A 26,717-nucleotide genomic window follows, 5' to 3' on the forward strand; every position below is an offset into this window, starting at 1 on the left:
CCTCAGTCTCCCCCTCTCCATTTTTCATAACCCCCATATACATGCCATCCATCAGCCATCTTGCGGACGCTGTCTGGCAGGGCTGAGTACCTGCAGCAGCTCTCCAGGGTGCTGAATCGGAGGACCACGGGGCAGAGGGAGAGAGGGAGAAAAGGAGGGAGGGAGAGATGGAGGGAGCAGGGGTGGGGGTGGGGCTGCAGCAACAGCAGCAGTAGTCCTGTATGTCTAGGGTATCCGGATGGAGGCCATGGGGGTAGGGAAAGAAGGCAGGAAGAAGGGAGTGGTAGATTTACTGTAAATTGACATATGTCTCCTAACTGGGAGAGGTTGAAGAAAAACAAATCCTGCTCTTTCATTGGCATTTTGAGAGAGAACAAATATGTCAAGCTTATCTTTGAATTCCATTAACTGATTAACTTTTCAAATATACATCATAAATGTAAGTATGGTAATCAAGTAAAAAATACGAAACACAATTCTGGTAAATGACATGAGCTTTGGTGCATCATCACTATTACCAAAGTAATGTTGAGTCTATGAAAAATCACGGTTTTTGTGTATCTCATTTTATTTGACATTAACCCAAAGGCACAGATTTATTTTATGAAAAAAAGTAAAGAAACCATCACCTTCGTCACTGGTAGAACCAAGAAGAGAAATTACATTCAAAGGCCCGTGCCCTGCCCTACTCCACATAATCGTGGCCAACACTTCCATCTGCTGGTCAAAGTTAGTCACGTCTGAACATTGTGTAAATAAAATAAATTAAAAAAAATATATATATATATATATATATCCAAGGTCGCAAAACTGACAGATGAAGGGCCCCGTACCGCAATACATTGATTTTTTTTTTTACACAAACACGATATTTTATTACATTTTCCGCATGTTTATTTTTTCCAATTCCAAGAACTCACTGCCAAACATATTGCAAATCTTGTGGGCGCAGGAACTGCGAGACGTTGGCTACGAACAAGGATTTCTGTTTTAGGCCTACTACATAAATCTGGTGTCTTAATTAGCTTAAATCCTGCAAAATCATAGGGTTTGGCCTAAACCTTTGTTTAGTAAATATACTGTATATCAAAGTTAGGCTATGTGAAGTAGATTGGCATGGCCAAAGAGTTTTCAAATAGCTTCCGATTACATACAGAATTGAAAGTTGTGCAACCCTAAACCTAAACACAGATATGGGCCATTGGGTGTGTGGATGTATTACCGAAACCGGTCCGTTGAGAAGTATGAATGCAGAACTGTAGTAACTGCCGACCAATCCTACTACACCCTTCCCTTCTGCTCCCAGCCACTAGGAGGAACAGGCAACCCAATTGTGGGACAAGGAAGCTGGGATAAGACAACAGTATCGAAGTAGGCTACTGCAGCAGATAACAGAAAAGAGAGTTCAGAAGAGTTCTCTTACATGGACATTCAAAATGGCATCAAGTTCAACCAACGAAAGGAGGGCATTTGCACACAAAATTAATAGGTGAGAAACCTCTTTTTAACTTCGTCTCATGTGTGCAGAATATAGGATGATTTAAATTGGAGTATCTGGGAGACAGATTCGACAGTATACATTTTAGGATTAGGGATATCACTGACAATAAACCGCGACAGACTGAGACCGAAAGATTAGTCTTTTTAATTGTTCAGCGTGGACTTCAAATGAAACTAAATGAAACAACGGTAACATTACATTTGTCTAATAAAACAAAATGCGTTCTTCCCAATGTTAGTGTAATGAGCCATTGCCATTGCAGTTGCTAAATAGCTAGCCAACCAGATTAGCTTTCTAGCTAGCTTTACTAAATGGGATTTAGGGCCACAAACCCTAATTATCGGTGCACTTATACAATTTAGATAAATGACGAAATATTTCATCCCAAACCACTTTCAACCAAACTGGAAGGGATATACAGACGTTAGGTGGTGATTGTCACGTTCTTGCACTTGCAGTGCCCGCTATCTACACAACTTAACCCATGCCATTGTTGTCAGCTCTGCTCGCTTAAGTCCCATATCGATCCCCTCCCGTGTGTGGTGATATCAATCTACTCATATTTTAACTGTTTCTGAGAAATGGAAATGGGAAGAATCATTTTCTAATTTCCGGTGCTAATGCATCAGATTCCATAAAGTGGCTGACTGAATACATAAAGTAGCTAAGTGATTGCATACAAATCATCCAGAGTCAAACTCGCAAGAAAAGTAGACGCCAGTAAGACTAAAGCTATTTAATTCTACTTAATGCTAAATGCTCAGGACCTCCAGTCAACATGTTTATATCCTGGCTAATCAGTGCCCTGCCTTCATACAATCCTGGTGACCCCAGAGCCTCCTGCATTCATTTGTGCAGTGTTTACCTCCAGACGCTGAAAACATGAGAGCATTTGAGATAAACTGTATCAGCATCACAACATGCAGGTGAACTAACATACTGCAAATCTAACAGACGTCTTGTAATCTAAGCAGGCAGGCACGCATGTCGTAAACAACAGGACATGCCCGTACCAGGATCTTCTAGACATCAGTAGGCAATGTCTCTGGAATGGCTCCTCAGTAACAAGTTTATAAATGGGGAACAGCGCTGTGATATCATTTTTAGTTTGGCTTAGCAGTCAAGACTAAACAAAAATGCTTTGTTTGCAAACGTGCATAGGTTGCAGGATCCCTTTACATTTGTTTCCCCTCCACACTCACTTCTGCCTTAGTCCTCAGTTAAACCTTCTCCTCACTGGGACCCAGACTATTGTTTCTGCTCAGGATACAGGAAAAGGGCGTGAGCTGGTGTTCCGGTTATGGCCCTTGGAGTAGCAAGCTTCCCCTTTTCCTGTGTTGATTACGAGTTGGATGTGGGGAGGCCGACTTGTAGGCTTGTACTGATATGCGGACCCATGATGCTACTGTACATTATTTGTGAAACCCACAGCCACACGTTTCCTGCCAGAAAGATTCTGTCACGTGTTAGTGTTATATGAGAGATATGGGAAGTTTTGTGGGGAACCTTTTAGTTGTTTGGTTTTGGTTTTCTTTTGTATAAATTGAGGGAGTCAGGTGGCTGAGCGGTGAGGGAGTCTGGCTAGTAATCAGAAGGTTGCCGGATCGGTTCCCCACCGTGCCAAAGGACGTTGTGTGCAAGGCACTTCACCCTACTCGGGGGGAATGTCCCTGTACTTACTGTAAGTCGCTCTAAATAAGAGCGTCTGCTAAATGACTAAATGTAATGTAAATGTGTGGGTTGAATGCTAGCTATGCATACCAAAATAACAGTATTGGGACCGTGACAAGGGGGTAGGGGGAAGCCTGTGTGTACGCAAAAGAAAAATGGAAGAAATGGCCCGTTTTTGTTTCTGGAAGAGCAGCTGCATGTTCTCTCTTGAGAGGATTCTGCGTGTATGTGGCTTTGTCTCTCTGTAAGCCTTCCTAACTGTTGCTCCGTAAAGGCCACGGTTCGAGTTATGGCTCTGTGCCTGGCTCTGCAGTCTGCTGGTCTGCCACTTCTCTGAGAAATCTGGCTTGAATGCTATTCACAACAGCTGCTGGCTTTCAGCACTGCTACTGGTACCAGCTGCTGGAGACAGTGGAAGAGAGTTCATGGAAATGTCGTTTTTTGGAGGCTTAAGAAAGTCCTTTATTAATGCTTCTGAACACAAATGGCCTCTCTCAGTTTGAAAACCTTTTCAGCATAACATCTTGGAGTTTGTTTTCAGGGTATGATTAATTCATTCATCTATGCCGTCTGACTTCTGGGTTAGCATATCTGCAGAAAATCTAAATAAAGCCTCATCATTTGAATATCCATGATGGTGAAGAGGCAGTTAGATTTTTGGGACATTGCTGGAGTTATTTATTTGATTCACATTTTGGAAAAGAGCTTGATAATCTATAATTGTATATGAGCACATGTGTGCCAGCACATGGACACACACACACGCACACACACACGCACACACGCTCATACAGTGCCGGTCTTACTTAAGTGGTTGAGAGGCTGTGTTTTCCTGCATTGGATTCTATGAAGATCACTGACCCAACTTCAGTCTTGTCAGTTGCCTTATTATTATCTCCTGCCTGATAATAAAAGTGTGTATAAAACTGCCTACGTTCACAGCCTCCGGTCATCTGTACCCATCTCTTAATGTACTCGATGACACGTGTCCAAATTTCGTTTTGTCTCTCAGGACCGTGGCGGCGGAGGTGAGGAAGCAGGTGTCCAGAGATTACGGCTCCCCTCAGCTGTCCAAAAAGCGACCTGGAGCTCATCAGCCTGTGAGTTTGACTGTGTGCTGGTCAATGTGAACCATACAAATCTGCACTGGTGTCACACTGTGGCACAGATGAGGGTGGAAGGTGTTTGTTTTTTTTTTGCGAGAAGTCGCAAGTCACTCCTGAAAAATAGACCACATCAGTAATAACAGACTTGCAGTCCAAGCATATCAATTTAAATATGCAATAAAAAAAAACATTACAAATGATACAAAGGTGCGATTGTCTGCTGCTCATGGTGAAGTGCAATAAGAATGACTCGCCTCACTCCAGAGTATAACAGTAAAGAGGAGGACAAGGAACAATCAAAGGCCGATCATTCCCCTTCCCTGGGGTCAGATGGCTGAGCGGTTAGGGAATCGGGCTATAATCAGAAGGTTGCCGGTTCAATTCCCTGGCCGTGCCACATGACGTTGTGTCCTTACTTGCCTCAGGGGGAATGTCCTTGTAGTTACTGTAAGTCACTCTGGATAAGAGCGTCTGCTAAATGACTTAATGTAAATGTCTGGGTTTCCCAGATTCATTAAGAAGCTCTCAACATTAAGAGCTTCTTAGGAGCGCTCTAAGAGCGTACTGGAGCGTTCTTAGAACACTCTTAAGAAGCTTTTAGCGTTAAGAGCTTCTTAACGAATCTGGGAAACCCGGCCAGTGTCTCTCCGGCCCATTCTCCTTCCATGTTGCCGGTGTCCTGTTGAAACACGTCTCATAGTAGCTTGGTGAATCTCGGCAGGTGCCCTTGACCGAGGTGGTGGAGCCTTTGGATTTTGAGGAGTATGTGAGCAGCCACGCCCCGGGGGCGGAGTCTGGGCCCCTGAGGCAGCTGATGGAGTTCCCCCAAGATGACCTGGAGCTCCTCCTGCAGGAGAGAGAGTGTACTACACTGGAGCCCCCTTTGCCTGAGGAGGAGTAAGATGCTCGCGCACACACACACACACACACGCACACACCCACACACACTTGCCAAAGCACATCTCGGCGCACTAGATAAACAGCATTACAGGCCACTTACCATACTTAGAAGTTCTCTGCCTCTATCAATATGGATGACACGCTACATAATAGATGTGCTTTTCTGCGCAGCACGCTGGACCCCAGAGTGAGAGATGCCTTGGCAGTCTACACGGATGACTGGCTGATTATCCAGAGAAAGTGAGCAGTGTCACCATGCAGTCCAATGTGCCTCTCTTGTCACGCTTAGGGTTCCCCCAGTGTTTGTTCCACGGTGGTCTTGGAGGAGTTTCATTGCTCGAGGTGACCCCCTGAGCGTTGTGTCTGCTTTTGCGCTCGCAGGTATCAGCGCTACAGCACGGCACACTCGCCCCACAACTCTGAACGACAGAGAGAGAGGCAGAGGGGCCTGGTCAAGCAGACCTTCGAGCTGGACCAGACTGCGGCCGCAGAGCGTCAGGACGACCAGGTAGCTGCCTGGACTCTCTCCGGTTGAGGAGCCAGAGGAGCCTCGTGGGGGAAAGTCCGCCTCGGTGGAATGTGTTGTGGTTGCTGGACTAATCATATGGAATGTGCAGTGAACGGGTCTACACAAATCAAATCAAATGTATTTGTATAGCCCTTTTTACACGCAAGCATGTCACAGAGGGCTTACACTGTAAGCATACACACTGTCCCCTTCAGCCGGTGAAGCTTACGACAGGAGACGTTGTCTTCTCCCAATTCGTAGCACGGGAACTCTGAAATGGTACCTTGTTCTTGCAAAGGTCAAACACTCTCTCTCGTTGTGTGTGTGTGTGTGTCTGTCAGGATGACGCAAAGAGGCGGTCCGTTTCCCTGGACGACACCCCTCGGGGGAGCTGGGCCTCTAGCATCTTTGACCTGAAGAACTCCTCTCCTGACGCCCTGCTGCCTTCCGTGCTGGAGCGGACGGCGGCCGAGGACATGGACCGCCGCAACGCCGAGGCTCGCCTGCAGGGGCGCCATCCTGACCTGCTGGGGCTCTACCCCCCGCCGGACGAGGTCAGGCCACAGAGAAGAAGAGAGATTTCTAAGAGCTCGCGTTTCGCGAGGACTCCTTATGAAGGAGCTGTAGGAGTCTGGACTCGGGAACGTTGCCTGAATGTTATCGCCTACCTCGACGTCTTTCTCACTTCCTCTCTCTGCCCCCCTTCTCTCCCCCTCTTCTTTTATGTCTCTGCGCACACACGCCGTGTCTGTGTCCCTGTTGCCATGGCGCCTGCTCAAACACGGGTGTTTGTGTTCTCACGGCCGTGTCTGGGAGGCAGGACGAGGCTGTGGAGCGATGCTCTGTTCCCGAGGTGCCCAAGGAACACTGTGGGCAGCGAATCATGGTCAAGTGTCTGTCCCTGAAGTGAGTACTCGCCCTCACTCGCGCCTGAAGTCATTCATGTCGTCCCCTCAGTCACACATGCCACAATCACCCAATAACATTGTGTCCTGCTACTTGCTTTCAGATTTGAAATAGAAATCGAGCCGATATTTGGGACCCTTGCTCTGTATGATGTCAAGGAAAAGAAAAAGGTAGCCATCCTGATTTTTTTTTTTTTTTTTTTTTTTTTTACGTTATCTTCCAGCGCACGGCAGACCGAATGTAGGGCCTGTGTTTATCTAATACACATGACCGGTCATGTTGCCACGGTGAAGCTTTGCTCATGGCTGACTGATTATATTACTCTACTCTTGAGTGTCTTGTGGTTTGAATCTGCACCCCCCCCCCCCCCCCCTCAAAACAGAATTCAAATCCCTTGACTTCCATTTCCACTGATCGACCCGCTCCCGTATCATGATGTACCTGTCTTCCCCCAGATCTCAGAGGACTTCCACTTTGACCTGAACTCGGACCAGATGAAGACCCTGTTGAAGCCGCACACGCCACACACAGCCATCTCAACCCTGGCCCGCTCCGCCATCTTCTCCATCACCTACCCCTCCGCAGACATCTTCCTGGTCATCAAGGTACAATCAGCACTGAACGACTGACTCCAGAAGTCCAGATGCAACCTGGGAAATGATTCTCTCAGGATCCTCCCCTCCCCCCCCCCCCATGTTAACTGCATCAAAACAGACTTTTAATAGCCTCAGTTCCTGTGATTTCAGGTTTTCAAACAAATCACGATATCACTCACTATAACACTTATGAGGTTCCCCACAATTGTTTTGGATCCATCTAGTTTTCACAGCTCCTACCTTTTTTCATTAAACAGTTCTGGTAAATATTGTCATTATCTCATGCAGACATTGGCTTTAACCTTGAACTGTGAATCCTGGCTTGACTGTAACACCAGCAGAATGATGCCAAGCTCATTTGCAATATTGAATCATTAAACATGGCCAAAAATAAATTGATCAGTTCTTGACTTTCTATGAAGTTAATCTTGTCGGACCAAATAGTAAAGTTCAATGAGACATTATTTGACAATTTGGAATTATGTATTACCAATTATGTATTACCAATATCCATGTGCATGCATGGATATCAATATCTGTATCAATGATTTATCTTTAGTCATCATAAATATCATCAGGTTATACAGTATTCATATAATACAGTACATGTTTGTTTTTATTGCTTTTATTGTATGTTTCAGCTTGAGAAAGTCCTTCAGCAGGGAGACATTGGGGAATGCTGTGAGCCCTATATGGTCATGAAGGAGTCGGATTCATCCAAGGTAAAGTTCCTAACTGCCTGTATGTGAGTGAAGGGGGATAATACACGTGCTTCTGTGCAATCATAAGCATTTCTCAATTCTGTCTCGACAACTGCAATATTTGCAATTCTTTATTTGATAGATCAACATTCAGCAACCTGGCAGTGTTACTTCTAATCTACAATTCAGCTCTGTCAGGGCCTAGGTTGAAATCCCTGAAGGCGGCTTCTCCGCTTTTCTAACCTTGTCTGCTCTTTCTCTCTTTCTCTCTCTCTCTCTCTCTCTGTCTCTCTCTATCTCTGTCTGTCTCTGTCTACATCTCTCTCTCTCTCTGTCTACATCTCTCTCTCTCTGTCTACATCTCTCTCTCTCTCTCTGTCTACATCTCTCTCCCTCTCTGTCTACCTCTCTCTCCAGCACAAGGAGAAGCTGGAGAAGCTGCGTTTACAGGCGGAGCAGTTCTGCGGCCGTCTGGGGTGCTTCCACATGCCCTTCGCCTGGACCGCCATCCACCTCCTGAACATCGTCAGCAGCGTGGGCGGGCTGGACCGCTCGGACCCGGACTCCGACTCGGGTACTCATCCACCCCTGACCCTCCCGGCCATCGTATCACCATGATGGATGGACTCAAATCCTGCATTGATTACAATTCAGCTTTGTGGCTGGTGTGTTCCCCAAGGCTCTGAAAGGCAATGTGCTCTCTTCCCTTCCTGTCAGAACGCAAAGGCCATGGCACGTGGAACGAGAGAAAAAAGAAGGGATTCGAGCGGATGAGTGTGGGAGATGATATGTGTAACTTTGCCACCTTCCGTCCAGCCACCCTCACAGTCACAAACTTCTTTAAGCAGGTTAGTTAGGGTCTGTCTTTGTCTTAAAGTGTGTGTGTGTTTTCTGTGTAAATGAGGATGTTTTCTATGTGGGGGTTTGTGTACGTTTCTCCGTTTTTGTGATAATCTGCTGTGTGTCTGTGTGTGTGAAGGAAGGAGATAGGCTGAGTGACGAGGATCTCTACAAGTTCCTGGCAGACATGCGCAGACCGTCGTCGGTTCTCCGTAGACTGAGGCCTGTTACAGGTTAGAGTAACACGCATTCACACACACACACACACACACACACACGTATATTGAGGACACATCTGAAATGCCATCGCCATGACGTCCACCCTCATGAGTGTAACTCCAGTCCCTGCGTGTGCCCCCTGCTGTGTGTCCGCAGCCCAGTTGAAGATCGACATCTCCCCGGCCCCTGACTCGCCTCACTACTGTCTGTCCCCTGAACTGCTCCACGTCAAGCCCTACCCCGACCTCCGTGTGCGCCCCACCAAGGAGGTGCTGGAGTTCCCCGCTCGCTACGTCTACACCCCCCACACCACGTACAGGTGAGCGCACACTCACACACACCTACCAGCAGACCTTCCCCACCAAAAACAGGCAGTCGCGATGAATCCACGCACTAGACTCCAAAATAACATAGGCATCAAACTTTATTCACGTCATCAACTACAAACAATATATAAATACAATGAGTTATTCGTTCTTATGAGCTTTTGTTTATTGCTCTAGGGAGTCAGGTGGCTGAGCGGTTAGGGAATCGGGCTAGTAATCTGAAGGTTGCCAGTTCGACCCCCGGCCGACCCAAATTACGTTGTGTCCTTGGGCAAGGCACTTCACCCTACTTGCCTCAGGGAGAATGTCCCTGTACTTACTGTCAGTCGCTCTGGATAAGAGCGTCTTCTAAATGTCAAATGTAAATGTAATGCTCTCAATATGGTTGTTTGAGTTGACAGGATGTGTAGGCTAGGGAGTGTTGCATACTATTCCTGTTCGTGCGAAAGGGAGATCACGGTGTTCTGCTCAGGCAGGAAGACCCGAGTGTCAGTTGAACGATCCCCCAGGTGATGTAGACTCCGGAAGGGCTAAATCCTGGCCCTGCTCTGCAACGAGAACAACAACACGATGGATTCACTCGAGCAAATGGGCTCAGCCGCTGTGGATTGTTCATGCGCAAAGCCGAGCGTTGGGCGCACACGAACCTGAGCCGCCCCGGCCCGCTGCAGCTTGGTCAGCTTCCTGTTCTGAAGCTCCAGGTTCTGTCTCTGTTTCCTGTTCCACTTCTCCAAGGTCTTCAGAAGAGCCGAGTGTTTGACAGCCTTCTCCTAAACGAAACCGGAAAAGTGTCTCTTCTTTTAAAAGTTTGAAACAAATACCGTACCTTCCGGAACGACACCCGAGTTGCGAGGCGGCAGGTCCGCGGGTGCCGCGGTCGAGGGAGAAGCCACCGCGGGGGGTACCTGTAGTTCCTGAAGCCGGGTCGGGGCGGAGTTCTTTAAGTTGGCCTCGAGGTTGGCCACCTTCTTCTTCAGCTCCTCTTCCTCCTGTTCCACGTGGGCCAACTTGCCCTTGGTCTGCTCAGCTTGAGTGTGCAGCTCAGCCATCTGGGCCTGTCAAACAGAGCATCTGTCAGCTCTTTCCTCCTCTCTCTCCCCCCATCCCCTCCCCCACGCATTGGGCTCCGACCAGCTGGTCGCTGACCGCACCTCAACACATTCTTGCTGTTCAATGGCATTTCACACACCTTCCTATATTCTGAAAATAGTATCTGTCCCAGAGCGTTTTAACGGTAACTTTGCCCCAAAGGTATGCTAAAACTGGTATGTTTTACTCCCACGCACTGTATCTTATGGGTTTCTAAAGCGTTGGCTGTTTCCTTCACATTTGGCAAAGGAACAAAGGGCTGCAGCTTTATTATGTCTGTTCCGCTGCTCTGCTCGTCTCCTGGCCACAACGACAGACGCTTATCTGATTGGGATTTCAGCTACCTGGCATATCATCGTTATCTCTCAGCTTCAGCACAGCAAATCCCCCCACATCCACGACTTGATCGTCAGGCCCGAATGTTGCTATTAAAACGAGTCAACCATTCGTCTCCGGACAGGGTGTCAGATAACGGGGAGGAGAGTGTCGAGGGGGGAAGGGGTGTGTTTCCTCACCTCCAGCAGCCCGAGAGCCCCTCTGATCTGGACCTCCTGCACGGCCGCTTGCACCGCATCCCGGTTCAGCCCCTCCAGCGCCAGCTCGTGGCTCCGCAGGGATTCGCTGATGCGGGCGATCTTGGCCTCGGTGCTCTGGTAGATTTCGTGGAAGGACTGGCTGAACTGGAGCACGCCGTACATCAGCACGCTCACCTCGTCCTGCGGGGCCGCCTTCTCCTCCGCCTTCCTGGGCGCGGCGGCGAGGGGGAAGGCGAGGGGGGCGGTCAGGCACGCTGACACGCACAGCAGGCACAGGGTCCCCCTCATCCTGGAAAGACTGCTAATGGAAGCCGACCGAGGTTCTGTCTGAGAATCGGTATGTCCAAAATCCAATTCTCAGTTCGCCCCTCAGTCCCCCTAATCGTTTACGGTGGAGCCTTTCTCAGAAGTGACGTTTGCGTGTTTGTGGGACTGTGATTTATATTGGATTATAGAGTAGGTGTGCAACATCGCTGTGAAATATTTGCTCAGCAGTGGGCCAATCAGAGAGCAGCCCAGTGGCCTCAGACCTTGATGTTTTGCTCAACCCCTGAAATAGTTCAAACCTTGGGCTCTGAATACCGTTTGCCCTACACCAGTCTTCTTCTCACGCTGTCGTATCTATATGTCCCCATCCATTATAGCAAGTCTGAGGATCAACTCTTTGTGTTGAGAGATTCTCGATGGTGGATCATCAGCAAATCAAATCAGAGGTTGTAAGATGTGCACGTCGGTGACTCTTCCTGTGTTTGACTTGGGCGTGGATTCCAGGTCACTCACACCTATGCAAGTGACCTCGTGCATGGGTCAAACTCTCTAGGCTGCGTCAAGGACGGTCCAGCAGATTGACAGATGGCCTGTTCACACAACACAGACAGATTAATTCGATAGTCCCCTGCTGTTTTGGTCAGACTGTTGGGTCTGCATGTTCCCTCACAGTCTATGTACACTGCATATATCTGTACATGATTGACAGTGGGGTTGCCGTGTCCCTTACACTCATGTTTACACAGAACACACATGGACTCTCTCAGCCTCTCTTTTCTCGCTTCACTCGTTTGATTTACTTTGAATAAAATTGTCTCTCATTAAGTTTTTTTTAAAATTATTATTTGGACTGCCTAACTGTTTGAAACCCTCAGCAAACCTCTGTTGATATTTTACAGACGAGACTGGAAATAGTTTGGCTGTAAATACGTGGGCAGGCACCCTGTAGACGGGTTGAAAATAGAACGCCTTGACCTTCGATCCCATCGCTATTCTGTCATTGCGTCGAAATCCACCGCCCTCCTCCCTTTTTTCTTTCCTCTTCCGTGTCCTCCCTTCTCCCCCCTCTTCCTCCACCCCTTTGTCGTCTCCAGGAACCTGCTGTACGTGTACCCCCAGAGTCTGAACTTCAGCAGTCGGCAGGGCTCTGTCAGGAACATCGCCGTGAAGGTCCAGTTCATGGCAGGAGAGGACCCCAGCCAGGCCATGGCGGTGAGTGGCTCCAGCAAGCTCGCACGCCAGGAGGCTGCAGTGTCCTCATGACAATGGCATCTCCCCCCACAAAGACTGGCCTCGGGCTACGAAAGCTGAGGTCTCGTTGTTTGACCAGGTTTTCTCCCCCTCCCCCACAAGAATGTCTATTGTGCGCACAGCTGTGTTACATTAGGATAATTGTGCTCTCAGTTTCGCGGAAACCTACAGTATGTCTGATACGTTGATATATGTTTTACCTGCGCGATGTTTTTGAGTGTAGTTCAGACAAAGGGGGGTGACATTTCTTAATCCAATTGAGGTAGAAATTGACCTCATTATAATCTGTTCCACTGTCACTAGCCTCAGATTCCTAACAGGGAGGTGGATCACTAAATAATAATAATAATAATAAATGAAATAACAATAATAAAATTAAACATATATATACATCAAATACACAAGGACAGTTACTTAGTGTCATTGCTTGGCACAAAATGCATCTCGATGCATAAAATGCGTACACATGTTTTGCCAGTAGATGACATCATGCTTGACTCATGTTTTGACTAACTTATCCTTGAGATCAGATCTGCTCGTGATGCGGAAAAACCCAGTGTGATTTTATCTGCACCCCCTGTTGCTAAAAAACGAAAGCAAAAAACATTTGACGTCATGAACGCGCCTCTTTTCTCCCCTAAACAGGTCATCTTTGGGAAGTCCAGCTGTGCGGAGTTCATAAAAGAGGCCTACACTCCGGTCATCTACCATAACAAGTACGACCCCCACCTCATCCTTTCGTTACATACAGATCCTCTTCATCCTCTTTCCACGGCCTCTCACCTCCCTGCCTCTCTCTCCCTGCCTCTCACCTCCCTGCCTCTCACCTCCCTGCCTCTCTCTCCCTGCCTCTCACCTCCCTGCCTCTCTCTCCCTGCCTCTCACCTCCCTGCCTCTCTCTCCCTGCCTCTCATCTCCCTGCCTCTCTCTCCCTGCCTCTCTCTCCCTCCTCCTGGCCCCGCCCCTCCCAAGGTCTCCAGAGTTCTACGAGGAGGTCAAGATGAAGATTCCCGCCAACCTGACGGATAACCACCACCTGCTTTTCACCTTCTACCACATCAGCTGCCAGCCCAAGCAGAACACGCCGCTGGAGACCCCAGTGGGATACACCGTGAGTACAGCATGCTAGGACGGCCACCATCACAACCGCGCTGCCATGCCGTGATAGCTCGTGATAGCTCGTGATAGCTCGTGTGGCCGCAGATCTGAGGTCCTGCTGCCCTCTGCTCTCCACAGTGGATCCCTCTCATGCAACATGGCCGCCTTCGGACCGGCTCCTTCAGCCTCCCGGTCTCTGTGGAGAAGCCGCCCCCCAGCTACTCTGTCCTCACACCGGATGTAAGTGTGTCTGTGACTGTGTGTGTCTGTAACAGTGTGTGTGTCTGTAACTGTGTGTGTCTGTGTTTGTGTGTGTCTGTTAATGTGTGTGTCTGTGACTGTGTGTGACTGTGTCTGTAACTGTGTGTGTGTGCCTGTAACTTCTGTTACTGTGAGTTTGTGTCTGTGCGTGTAACTGCGTGTGTGTTTCTGTGACTGTGTTTGTGCGTCTGTGACTGTGCGTGTCTGTGACTGTGCGTGTGTCTGTGTCGTGGTCAGGGCCGTTGACGTACCCCATGTCTCTGGTTCCAGGTGCAGCTTCCAGGCATGAAGTGGGTGGACAACCACAAAGGAGTGTTTAACGTGGAGGTGACAGCTGCATCGTCAGTTCATACTCAGGTCCGAGCGCGACACACCTCCCACACACACACACACACACACACTTCCTTCCTTGCTAATTCAGCCTCTCGTCACACCTCCTAAACACGAGCGTGCGTGCGTGCGTGTGTCGGCAGGACCCTCATCTGGACAAGTTCTTCACGCTGGCGTACGTCCTGGAGGAGTACTCGTTCCCCTTCCGCCTGAAGGACGTCATCATCAGCGAGGCCAACGTGGAGGGGGAGCTGAAGGCCAGCATCTCGGCCCTGCGGGGGGCGCTCCTGGACACCTGCGTGCGCTTCCTGCACCAGCTGCTCAGCAAGCTCATCCTGCTCATTGTGCACCCGCCCGTCATCGCCGGCCAGATAGGTGAGCGGCTTCCAGGCGGCCATTTTGTTGACCGAACCCCCCCCCCCCACAACCCTCCTCGCGCTGAGGCCTCACGCTCCGCTCTCCCCCGTTCCGTCTCAGTGAACCTGGGCCGGGCGGCCTTCGAGGCCATGGCCCTGCTGGTGAACCAGATCCATAAGAACCTGGAGGGGAACCAGGACCAGCACGGCCGCAACAACCTGCTGATGTCCTACATCCACTACTGCTTCCACCTGCCCAGCACCGAGCCAGCCATGCCCCCTGCCGGTGAGTGATCCCTGGGCGCCACAGCCAGACCCTGGCTCGTCAGTCCCCACACAGGGCTCGGGAGATGGCTCTCCAGTTGAGCACGCATTAGATCCATTATCACTGCATTTAGCGGTGAGATCTTTCGTCAATAAGGGCGCGGGCGTCCGTTGCCGGGGGTGACTCTCTCGGGACCACGTTGAACAGATGGCCACGCCTTCTTTCTCCTCAGCGGCGGGATCCCCGGCCTACGAGCTGCCGATCCACTACGCCACGTTGTCGAGGGCGACGGCGCGCCCCAGCAGCCTGCACCTGTCGCGCTCCAAGAGCATCAGCAACTCCAACCCGGACCTGGCCTCCTCGCCCGCCTCCCCCGACGAGGAGGTCCAGAGGATCATCGGCAGCAAGGTCAGCCTCACGACGCAGGAACCAGGACGTCCTGCGTTTCCTTCGCGGCGATGAATACTATTTTTGAATACTGTTTCTTTGTTTGTTTTTTCTTCTATAGTATACACTGCATTATGTTTATGTGTAGCTCATTCGAGGGCTACGCGTGGTTCCTGTGCTTGGGCAGTAGTTAGGGACGGAAACCGCAGTCTCTTCCCATGGACAATTACTGTTGTGGGTGTTTCCTGTCGTGCTAATGAAGGCGCCATTAGTGTGTGTGTGTGTGTCCCTCTCCCCTTCTCTCCCCCCTCCCCCCCCCTCCTGGTGGTCTCTAGTGAAGCTCCTGTGTGCTGTAACTGGATGTTGGTGTGCATGCCTGTGGTTTGCAGGGGAACTCTGTTGATTCCAACTGCCAACGTCAATTATGCAATTATGCTGTGCCTCTGTCCCCTTGTCTTCTGTCCCTCGACAACCCCCCCCCCTCCTCTCTTTCCTCTCCCCCCTCCCCTCACTCCTGTGTAATCTGCCCTTGTATCCTCCCTAATCTTCCCCTCCTAAACCTCCCTTCCTAACCCCTCCTTCCCTCCTCTTCTCTCCCTCACCCACCTCCCCCCCCCCCCCGCGGTCCCTGCCTCTTGCCTGCCTGTGTTGGGATGCCAGGGGATAGACCGCTCCCACTCCTGGGTAAACTCTGCTTACGCCCCCGGGGGCTCCAGAGCCGTGCTCCGTCGGAACCCCAACTCCAGCTGTGAGCTCAAGCAGGTGCCAACGCCCTCCCTCCCTCCCTCCAACCCCCGTCCCCACCCCCGACTCACCCTCGTCTCCCCTCCGCTCACAGGGGGACTGCATCCGTTTGTGCGTGCCTGCGTGTGTCCATCCATTCTGCTGTCCAATCAGACTCGCCTCGCTTTCCCCCCTTCCTTCATCAGCTCGACCTTTTCTTTCCATGCACACGGGTGTCATTCATCCGGGTGGGGGGGGGTGTTCACGCTGTCACGGGTTGAGTTCAACTCGCTTTCAGAACCCGACCGGTCTTCTCATTGATCCCATCGTGTCTTATCACCCCCATCTTCTCATCTGCGTGTCGCCATGTCACCGTCACCCCCATCTCAGGCGAGCGAGCGAGGCTGTCGCATGTCGGCCTATCTGGACAGCTCCTCCTTCTGCTCCGCCCCCACTAGGCAGATTGCCAAGAAGGTAAAACCGTCCGACATGAGAACGAAACCAACCGTTCGACCACTTCACTCATGTCCACACGCAAACTCTCTTTTTTTCCTGATCATGCCCATCCTCGCCCACTAAGCTGGGTCTGCGCGGGTCACAGTTGAGCCGCCGTACGTAACCGATGTGCTTGTGCTGTTTGTGTGAGCGTTGACACAGTCATCGGAGGTACGAGCTTATGTTGCTTATCTGAAGCGCATGAGTCATGCCTACAGTGGGATCCCTGTATCGGGAGTTAGCCTTAAGGAGCTCGCCCTCCCTCACCACACATATCTCCATAGATCTGGCAGGCTCAGCTTTGTCCCCGACACACCTTTTTGTGCATTCGCGAGATATTCGGTTGTCTTTGCTGACTTGTTGGTTGTTTCCCCCCCTCTCTCCTGTCCTGGCCTGGTCTGTGCTCCAGCTGCTCCACGAGGAGCTGGCCCTGCAGTGGGTGGTGAGCACCAGCACCGTGAGGGAGGCGGCCCTGCAGCAGGCCTGGTTCTTCTTCCAGCTCATGGTACGTCTCTCCCGCGGGGGGCCCCTGGAGGAAGCACTGAGACGAGTCCTGGCGCCTGTCGGGGTGTGCCCGTGTTCTGCCCGGTGTTCAGTGTGACAGCGTGGTGACGGCACCGCTCTCTCCCCCCCTCCCCTCTCCCCTCCTCCCAGGTGAAGAGCATGACCCACCACCTGTTCCTGTCCTCTCGGATGGACCTGCCCAGGAGGCAGCGTTTCCCGGACCGCTTTGTGGACGACATCGCCGCACTGGTTTGTGCCATCAGCGCAGATATCGCCAGCCGGTACCACAAGGTACGAAACACGCCCATCCATCTCGAGTCCTTTTACTCACCCGACCCCCCTTTCCTTGTGTGTTTAGTTCATTTCATACATGTGATGTGACTTTGAATGATACAAATATGTTTTATTGTCATCATTTTTATTGTGTAACTGTGTTTCTGACACTCCTCTGTGTGTTTCCTGGTCTTTTTCACGTGATATCAATTTCTCACGTTACCCCCCCCTCCCATCCTCTTTCTCTACAACAGGATGTGGAGCTTGTAGAGAGGTTAAACTGCAGTCTGGCCTTCTTCCTGAATGACCTGTTGTCTCTCATGGACCGAGGCTTTGTCTTCAACCTCATCCGCACCTACTACAAACAGGTTCCGTACTAACAACCTCATCCGCTCCTACTACAAACAGGTTCCAGCAATCACAATCTGCTTTCCTCCATGAAACCATTTTCAGATGTAGATCTCTGTTTTGTCCTTTCTCAAACAATTGTGTCTGTGTTTATGTATGTGTGTGTCTGTGTTTGTGTGTGTGTGTGTGTGTGTGTGTGTGTGTGTGTGTGTGTCCCAGATTGCCAACAAGCTCCACACAGCCCAGAACCCCAGCACGTTGACCGCGCTAAGGATGGACTTCTGCCGCATCGTGTGCAGCCACGAGCACTACGTCACCCTGAACCTGCCCTGCTCCACCGTCAGCCCCCCCGCCTCGCCCTCCCCCTCCACCTCCTCCACCACCTCCCAGGTGCTGGAACTGCACCCTCCGCTCACTTCACAAGCGTTGTCCCACAGCGAATCCAACGGATTGGAGATGTCCTCTTGGTTTGGGATGTCATTGACCCCCCCTCCGCCCCTCTCCCCCTGCCTCTTCTCTCCCCAGAGTTCAGCCTTCTCCAACATGGTGCAGGACCAGGGTGTGGCCAGCATGTTTGAGCTCTCCGTCCCCTTCCGCCAGCAGCACTTCCTGTCGGGCCTGCTGCTCAGCGAGCTGTCCCTCATCCTGGAGCCCGACGGAGAGGGGTGAGGCTTGACCGTGCTCGCACGCCCACACCCACCCACACTAGCCCCTAACCCCCGGGTGTTGACGCGGCCTGTGTTCCCGCAGGGTGTTTTTCCTGCACAAGAAGGCCATCAGTGCGGTCCACTCCCTGCTGTGCAGCCACGACGCAGACCTCCGCTACGTCGACCCCCAGGTCCGCGGCCACGTGGCCCAGCTCTACCTGCCCCTCATCCCCATCATCATGGAGACTCTGCCACAGCTCTATGACTTCACAGGTCAGAGCGACCACCAGCTCCGAAGCCATCGAGGTTGAGGGTCATAGAATGTCTCGTGTGTTCTTATAAACTCCAAAGTCCGAGGTAGCAATGCTTTTCTGTGTGTGTGTGTTTGTGCGTGTGTGTGTGTGTCTCGACACGGCGTCTGTGCACGTGCAGACACCTCGCCCGTCCGTACGCGCCACGCCCCCACCCTGGCCGACGACGGCGACCCAGACAACGGCAGCACCATCAGTCAGTCTGTTGCCATGGCGATCGCTGGATCCCCCTTGCCTCATGCCAAAGTCAACCCGTTCGCCCTGCCCACAGTGGTGAGTCAAAACACCCTCCCTCTGCGCTGCACACACACACGCACGTCAGGTGTCAAAACACGCTCCCTCTGCACTGCGCACACACTGGTCGGATGTCTAAACGCCTTCCGATCTTACAGTCAGATATTAACTGGGAGGTCAGGAAAAATAAGGTTTAAATGTAAGCAAAAAAAAAAAAAAAAAACTATTCAAATTGGACACCCCTAGTCGGATGCTGAATGAAAAATGTCCTGTTGTACATGCAGGAGTCGTTCCATTGTCATATCACGGGGACCCAAACATTAGAACAGCGTGTTCTTTTTCCAAGGAATGGACCCTCCATTCCACTACACCTCAGTGCCTGCAGGTGGCTCTCGTGGTGCCGCGTCCCTGTTTTCACAAACGCTCGCTGGCCACTGCGTGCAAAAGGCTGTGGGAGTGGATCTTGACATAAGCCTGGCTGTGCGCGCGTGTGTGTGTGTGTCCCTGTCAGGCCGGCCGCCAGGGCAGCACCCTGTCCGCCGAGTGCAGCAGAACCCTGCTGGTGTGTTTCCTGTGGGTGCTGAAGAACGCCGACGCGGCCCTGCTGGAGCGCTGGGTGTCCGACCTGTCCGTCCTCCAGATCAACCGGCTCCTGGACCTGCTGCACCTCTCCGTGTCCTGCTTCGAGTACAAGGTAGCCCCCCCTCACACGCCCCCCCCCCCCCCCCCCCCCCCCCCCGCGGCTGACCCACACTGACGGCGTCGTATTTGTCGGCAACGCCGTTTTTTTTCTTTGTTTTCTACCTGCCGCTTTCTGATTGCCGTGGCGGTTGTGTTCCTGCTCTGTGATTGGTTGGGGTTTAGGGGAAGAAGGCCCTGGAGAGGATCAACAGTCTGACGTTCAAGAAGTCTCAGGACATGAAGGCACGTCTGGAGGAGGCCATCCTGGGCACCATCGGAGCCCGCCAGGAGATGGTCCGACGCAGCCGAGGTGCCAGCCAGGGAACACGCCGAGAAACAGAGACTATCTGTTCGCGTTTGATGTTTTCATTCGGAGGAATGTTGGGAGAATGAGGCGAATGTGTGTGTGTGTACGTGTAGTGACTGAAGTTGCAGCGTGTTTGTCTCCAGAGAGGAGTCCGTACGGCAGCCAGGAGAACGTCCGATGGAGGAAGAACGTCACCCACTGGAAACAGAACACAGACCGAGTCGATAAGTAGGTCTCCCCGCTCACACGGGCGCTAAGCAAGCCGCTCGCTTTCAACACACATCCCAACGACGCTTTCTCACCCCAGATTGCGAGTTTGCGTTGCATTGCTGCGCTCTGCTGCCTGTTTCCGTTTGAGAGGGTGTACTCGTAGGTTCCTATGGGTGCGAGTGACGAGCTGTGTTCTGACAGGACCAAGTCTGAGGTGGAACAGGAGTCGGTGGTGGATGGTAACCTGGCAACTGAAGCGTCTCTGGTAGTACTGGACACGCTGGAGATAGTAGTCAAGGTACGAGGAGACCTCCCCCCCCCCCCTCCCTCATGAGCCAGTCATTGTGTCTCCTTCCTGGTTCGTGACAGCAGGGGTATCACATCTCCCTTTGCTCTCCTCGCCCCCCCCCCGTGTCTTCTCACCCCCCTTCCCCTGTGTGTGTGTGTTTCAGACGGTGCTGGTGTCGGAGCTGAAGGAGAGCGTGTTGGGCGGGGTGCTCCGCGTCCTCCTGCACAGCATGGCAGGAAGCCAGAGCGCCCTCTTCCTGCAACACTGCTTCACTACACAGAGGGCTCTCGTCTTCAAGGTGCGTGCGCGCGCGTGTGGCTGCCCTTATGTGTGCATGCGGTTGGCTGCAAGTCACGTGGAGAATTCCTTTTCGATTTTTTGAGGCGCGTCACTTGTCGGCAGATGCTTCTCGGCTATACAAAGCTGATTTATTGTGTGTGTGTGTGTGTGTGTGTGTCTGTCTGTGTGTGTGTGCAGTTTCCAGAGATGCTGTTTGAGGAGGACACCGAGCTGTGTGCAGACCTGTGTCTGCGTCTGCTGCGTCACTGCGGCAGCAGCGTGGGCGCCGTCAGGAGCCACGCGTCCGCCTCCCTCTACCTCCTCATGAGGCAGAACTTTGAGATTGGCAATGTGAGCCTCGACCGCACCCACCTGTCCGGAACACGATACCAAAACACAGAAAGGCACGCGAAAGTCACCATTCCCCATGTGTGAACTCACCCGAATCTGAAGTCGGAGCCTTTTTGATCTGTCCTGTGTTTGGAGCAGAACTTCGCCCGGGTGAAGATGCAGGTGACCATGTCGCTGTCCTCCCTGGTGGGGACGTCTCAGAACTTCAACGAGGAGCACCTCCGCCACTCCCTGAAGACCATCCTGACGTACGCCGAGGACGACCTGGAGCTCCGCGACACGCCCTTCCCGGAACAGGCAGGAACCCCCCTTCCTCTCTCCGTCCGGAGAAGGAACGCCAGCCAGCACTTTTGTTGTTCGTTTTCTTTTTTTTACGGCGTCAACATCTCTCCTTCCGGTTGTGTGTCGTCACTGCAGGTCCAGGACCTCGTGTTCAACCTACACATGATCCTCACCGACACCGTCAAGATGAAGGAACATCAGCAGGATCCGGAGATGCTCATCGACCTGATGTACCGCATCGCCAAGGGCTACCAGAACTCTCCGGACCTGCGTCTCACCTGGCTGCAGAACATGGCGGGGAAGCACTCGGAGAGGTCCAACCACGCCGAGGCCGCCCACTGCCTGGTGCACAGCGCCGCCCTGGTGGCAGAGTACCTCAACATGCTGGAGGACTGCCGCTACCTGCCCATCGGCTGCGTCACCTTCCAGGTCGGTCCCGTGCGTGTGTGTGTGTGTGTGTCATGTCACCGTTCTGCACGTCATCGAGAACGGACTCACGTGCCTGTCCTGATGCGAGTTTTCCTGACAACACGTGTCGCACGTTAGAACATCTCGTCGAACGTACTGGAGGAGTCCGCCGTGTCGGATGACATCCTGTCCCCGGAGGAGGAGGGCATCTGTGCGGGGAAGTACTTCAGCGAGTCTGGCCTGGTGGGCCTCCTGGAGCAAGCGGCTGCTTCCTTCCACATGGTACAGCTCACCCCCCCCCCCCCCTCCCTCCACACACACACACACTCCTAGTAAACAAGGCCTGTCTGTAGTTAAACTCACCGCAAGATCATAACATGGCCATGTGCATTGAGTCATTTAGCAGATGCTCTTATCCAGAGCGACTTACAGTAAGGACAGGGACATTCCCCCCCGAGGCAAGCAGGGTGAATTGCCTTGCCCAAGGACACAGTGTCATTTTGCACGGCCGGGAATCGAACCAGCAACCTTCTGATTAATAGCCCGACTCCTTAACCGCTCGGCCGTCTGACCCCTCCATGTGGTGTCTGTTCCACAGGCTGCCATGTACGAGGCCATCAATGAGGTCTATAAGATCCTGCTGCCCGTCCACGAGGCCAACCGGGACTTCAAGAAGCTGGCCACGGTCCACGGCAAGCTGCAGGACGCCTTTAATAAAGTCTACAACCAGGTGTGCTGTCGGCCTCTGGCAGTGACATGCCCCCCCCCACCCTCCCCCCCACAAGCTGCACTGTATCACTGTAAATTTGACGTTAGGGATTGATGTGCCACCGCTACATTCACTTCTGTTAGAAAGGAACCAACCATATGTACCGTTTAACCGAGAGATTTTGTTTGTTTTTCCCCCCTCAGAGTTCTGGATGGGAGGTAAGAAACTTTGTGTGTGTGATTGTGACTACTTTGGCCGTTTTGGTTCAGCCGATAACATTTTCTTTCCTCTCTTTCTCGATTATTCCTACATCCTGCCTTTCTTGTCCTCTCTGGATGGTGTTTAACCGGTGAGTGAAACAATATAAAACCCCAAACCTAATTATGACCTCAGTTGTGCCCTCAAACTTTCCCTCACTTACAAGCACACAGTGTAGACCCATTTCTCAACTCAGACTCAATTCCCATGGGCCTCCTTAATGGTGGCTGCGGTTGCAGCTGGTTTTAAATGTTGTAACATGTCAATTTAGGCCAGCTCAGCACCAGCTCTGAAAATGATCTGGGGGTTGTTTTTTTGTTGTTGTTTTTTTTGTTTCCTCGTCTCTTCATCCTCCCACACCGCCTCTGTTCCCGCAGGACGCAGAGGATGTTTGGAACTTACTTCCGGGTGGGCTTCTACGGCTGCAGGTTCGGAGACCTGGATGAGCAGGAGTTTGTGTACAAAGAGCCGTCTATAACCAAGCTGGCCGAGATCTCCTACAGACTGGAGGCACGTCAACGCCGTGGTGTGTGTGTGTGTGTCTCAATGGTGGAGTGGTGCCATGTATGGGTGGAGCTGACTGGTTCTCATTGATCTGGCGTTTAGGAATTCTACTCTGAGCGATTCGGGGATGAGTTGGTGGAGATCATCAAGGACTCGAACCATGTGGACAAGAATAAGATGGACCCCAACAAGGTCAGGCCAACAGACGAGTAGCTTAGAGGGCCACGTCTAAACTCGTAATCCTCCGACAGTCCTCGTGGCTAACTCGAGTGCGTATGTTGGTCTTCCAGGCCTACCTGCAAATCACGTATGTGGAGCCCTACTTCGACACCTACGAGCTGAAGGAGAGAATCACCTACTTCGACAAGAACTACAACCTGCGCACCTTCATGTACTGCACCCCCTTCACCCTGGACGGGCGCGCGCACGGGGACCTGCACGAGCAGTACAAGCGCAAGACCATCCTCACCACCTCGCACGCCTTCCCCTACATCAAGACCCGCATCAACGTCATCCACAAAGAGGAGGTGCGCCGCCCCTTCCATATGCGCTTCTCTGGTCGCAACGCGTCAGTCCCTCCTTAAGGGGCCGAGAATGATTGTCCCGTTGTGGTCGCTTGTCTTCAGATCATTCTGGTGCCCATGGAGGTGGCCATAGAGGACATGCAGAAGAAGACCCAGGAGCTGGCCTTCGCCACCCACCAGGACCCTGCAGATGCCAAGATGCTTCAGATGGTGCTGCAGGGATGCGTGGGCACCACAGTCAACCAGGTACAGCTAGCACTTAGCCGCCTCCCGGCCCTGCACACACGGGGCGTTTGCAGCCAGTGTTTATGTGTCTGAGTGGAAGTCTGGGTGTGTGTAAACATGTCTGAGCGTGCTCGTCGCGGCTCTTCTCCTTGGCAGGGCCCTCTGGAGGTGGCGCAGGTCTTTCTCTCCGACATTCCCGACGACCCGAAGTTGTTTCGCCATCACAACAAACTGCGCCTCTGCTTTAAAGACTTCACAAAGAGGTAATGACGTGTTCCAGACATTTACATTTGGTCATTTAGCAGATGCTCTTATCCAGAGCGAGTACAGGGACATTCCCCCCGAGGCAAGTAGGGTGAAGTGCCTTGCCCAAGGACACAATGTAATTTTGCACAGCCGGCAATCGAACCAGCAACCTTCTGATTACTAGCCCAATTCCCTAACCCCTCAGCCATCTCTCTCCCTACTGTGTAAGTAGGGCTGTAAGTAGTCTGCCCGGGGGGGGGCGTAAAACCAGCCTTGACTCTCTGCTCTGCTCTCCTCACACAGGTGTGAGGATGCCTTGAGGAAGAACAAGGCTCTGATTGGACCGGATCAGAAGGAATACCACAGGGAGCTAGAGAGGAACTACCATAAACTGAAAGAGTCTCTCGGCCCCCTCATCAACCGCAAGATCCCCCAACTCTACAGAACACTGCCAGCTCAGACCACGCAAACACAACGGTAACACGAGCCTCTCTCACACACAGAGACACACTCGCACACTCGGTATAAGCTCATCCAATTCAACCCAGCACCGAGGCTTAGTCAACACACAATGGTAACTGGACTCTGTACTTTACTGCCTGAAGTCACACATTTCAAGCTGCTTCAACTTAACACATCTCTGCGAACCACATCACTCACAAACACTACAAGAACTCCACCAAATGCCCACATACATCCAAACTAAATTGATGGAAAACCCCAAAATGTCATCACTTAATGCTTGCAATGAAGCTACTGGGGCGGAAAAAACTGCCTGATTTGTTATGGAAAGTATCAGCACATAGTTTGTTGTTTTATTACATGTTTCTTGGAGCCAGCTGCATGACTTATGTGATTGTTGGAGCTGCTATTTTTTTTTTTTTCTTCTTGAAACCAGAACTTTTGTATCACCTGTTGCCAGAGTACAGGTCTTACCCTTTCTGAAACCTCTCTCTCTTCATCTGTAACATTTGAAATGCTTTTGCAGAAAAGTAAGAGTTCTTTTTTGTTTTTTTGGGAACAGGAATTCTTACAGCAGGTCCAGTCTACGCAGAGTGGACTGTTGAAGCAGACTTCCGAAGACAAGAACTTAAGGCCTTAAGAGCTGTATTCTAGTCTGTTTTTCCCCACCCTACACACCAACTAACTAAAACACACTTGCCATCCTGTCCCGTCCCTAGCTTGCACCCCCCCCCCCCCCCCCCGCACACACACACCACATGTCATGCTATCCAACCTCTAGCCCTTCCTATTCATTTGCTTCCTACTCTGAACCACCTTCCCCCATTACTCCTTCTACCCTGTCTCTCACACTACAGAAAACACTCCCACTGTTTATACTGGAAGTTTATCAGCACAGTAAACAGTCATTGCAAGCATGGTTCTGGTTCTTGGGCATTTCGAGTCTCTTTCAAGAGAAGTCTCTTCATTCTGGACACCCCCTGTGTTGATGTCCTGGGTTATTTTAGATTTTACCGAACTGGAGAATCCAAACACTCCCCAGCACTTCCGTAATTGTTTGTTTGTTTTGGGTACGTTTGTGTTTTAGTATGCGGTTGCTGAAACCAGGCATCTTTCCCTTAGCTTGTAATAGTGTTTGCTGTGGAAGAGGCTGGGTCACATGTTGTGGTTAGATGGTCTGTTCACTGTGATTGGTGGTCTTTGGTGAATTTGTGTGTGATTCTTTGGGACCAGTTGCTGCCAGACATGTCCCCTTGTCCCGGGGAGTTTTCTATGTGGATGTCTCCTCATACCAAATAACTGACATTCTTTCTTACACAGTGTAAGTGGTGTCAGTTTTCCTTTGAGCACAGATAAAGGGGGTACAGTGAAGAAGATAAGACGGGCACACCGGGGGGGGGGGCAGAGGGTTGACATGGTCTTTGTTTAAAAACTGTGAAAATATTTGTTTTTCAATGCACTGTTCAAAAACAGTCGTGTCACTGTACACTGATGTTCACTTCATAAACATTACCCCAGAAAACCTCTATATATCTCACTCTTTCACCAAGACACATGCACTGCTGCAAGAACCTTCTAAGAATAAAAAAAATATGACAGATAGTCTTGTGTTTCCTGTCAATAAGGTTTTTTTCTTGTCTAGTTGTGTCTAAATTAGAGACAGAAGCACTCCATATGCTTTTGCATTTAACCCCAGCCCTGTGGTTGTGGGACGCAAATAAGTAGTGTAACTATTGCTATTACTCTAACTACTGTATGGGAACTACTGTATCTATTATATTGCACTACTTTAAACTGCAGCACCAGACCACTGTTATAACTGTTGTATTTTCTCTGCTTTTGTACTCTTCTAAATCTGAATTTTACCTATCAGGAAAAAAAGTTGTATTTATTCCTTTTTTCATATGTTGTGTTTTTTACTGCTTTATATTAAAATTCCTTGTAAAATTATGATATTTTGCACTGTTAAGTGATTCAGATCGCAATACCAATCAAACACATTTAACCTTGCCTAAGCTATTTATTCTGGTAAGGTTGCTTATCTGCAATGGATTTTACAATTGAGTCTCAAGGTTTTCGATTAGCACCATTTGACTGATTTTCAAAACTTTGGTCTGTAAGGCCTACACTTTATTTGATAGGTAAAAAAGTGCAAAATGCTAAACAAATACATAGCCTACACATAATCCCAAATGTTCCCTAATTAGTAAACACAATATTGAACTTAGATAATGTATTGAACGACTGGACTTGTTGCTTCAATAACAGCCATTGTGCTTCCACCCCAATTACTGCCCAGTCAAGGCTCTTGTAGGTAGGCTACAGTATTCTAT

At 50.9% G+C, this 26,717-nt stretch overlaps 2 protein-coding genes across 6 annotated transcripts; one reads left to right on the top strand and one right to left on the bottom strand.

Annotated features, from left to right (window-relative positions):
* Window positions 1–1,327: 1,327 nt before the first annotated feature.
* Window positions 1,328–26,334, top strand: dock6 (dedicator of cytokinesis 6). Of its 4 annotated transcripts, XM_084676999.1 has the most exons (49): window positions 1,337–1,489; window positions 4,185–4,272; window positions 5,000–5,175; window positions 5,350–5,418; window positions 5,560–5,686; window positions 6,028–6,240; window positions 6,507–6,592; window positions 6,696–6,762; window positions 7,048–7,197; window positions 7,830–7,910; window positions 8,307–8,463; window positions 8,607–8,737; window positions 8,869–8,962; window positions 9,105–9,267; window positions 12,261–12,378; window positions 13,063–13,133; window positions 13,390–13,528; window positions 13,654–13,755; window positions 14,047–14,133; window positions 14,250–14,481; window positions 14,584–14,748; window positions 14,960–15,135; window positions 15,775–15,876; window positions 16,228–16,311; window positions 16,742–16,837; window positions 16,987–17,127; window positions 17,364–17,477; window positions 17,677–17,847; window positions 17,983–18,122; window positions 18,208–18,377; window positions 18,537–18,688; window positions 19,161–19,343; window positions 19,514–19,640; window positions 19,781–19,865; window positions 20,049–20,145; window positions 20,300–20,434; window positions 20,614–20,766; window positions 20,905–21,063; window positions 21,184–21,477; window positions 21,595–21,738; window positions 22,055–22,186; window positions 22,369–22,383; window positions 22,808–22,933; window positions 23,030–23,119; window positions 23,218–23,454; window positions 23,554–23,697; window positions 23,833–23,939; window positions 24,226–24,399; window positions 24,947–26,334. In XM_084676999.1, exons 1-49 carry the CDS (start codon window positions 1,437–1,439, stop codon window positions 24,987–24,989), a joined length of 6,360 nt encoding a protein of 2,119 aa, XP_084533125.1. In that variant the 5' UTR covers window positions 1,337–1,436; the 3' UTR covers window positions 24,990–26,334. The 4 variants fall into 4 exon arrangements, 3 of the variants coding, with proteins under 3 accessions (XP_084533125.1, XP_084533126.1, XP_084533127.1); XM_084677000.1 differs by lacking the exon at window positions 16,228–16,311; XM_084677001.1 differs by lacking the exon at window positions 15,775–15,876.
* Window positions 9,355–11,690, bottom strand: angptl8 (angiopoietin like 8). 2 transcript variants are annotated; one of them, XM_084677004.1, is made up of 4 exons: window positions 10,879–11,690; window positions 10,180–10,329; window positions 9,922–10,044; window positions 9,355–9,822 (listed from the first exon to the last, which is right to left on the bottom strand). In XM_084677004.1, exons 1-4 carry the CDS (start codon window positions 11,185–11,187, stop codon window positions 9,805–9,807), a joined length of 600 nt encoding a protein of 199 aa, XP_084533130.1. In that variant the 5' UTR covers window positions 11,188–11,690; the 3' UTR covers window positions 9,355–9,804. The 2 variants fall into 2 exon arrangements, with proteins under 2 accessions (XP_084533130.1, XP_084533128.1); XM_084677002.1 differs by having other exon boundaries at window positions 9,355–9,817; window positions 10,879–11,689.
* Window positions 26,335–26,717: the final 383 nt, after the last annotated feature.

Source organism: Hypomesus nipponensis, chromosome 17 (assembly GCF_054491055.1).
Source record: "Hypomesus nipponensis isolate SF chromosome 17, ASM5449105v1, whole genome shotgun sequence".
In the NCBI taxonomy this organism is placed as follows: Eukaryota; Metazoa; Chordata; class Actinopteri; order Osmeriformes; family Osmeridae; genus Hypomesus; species Hypomesus nipponensis.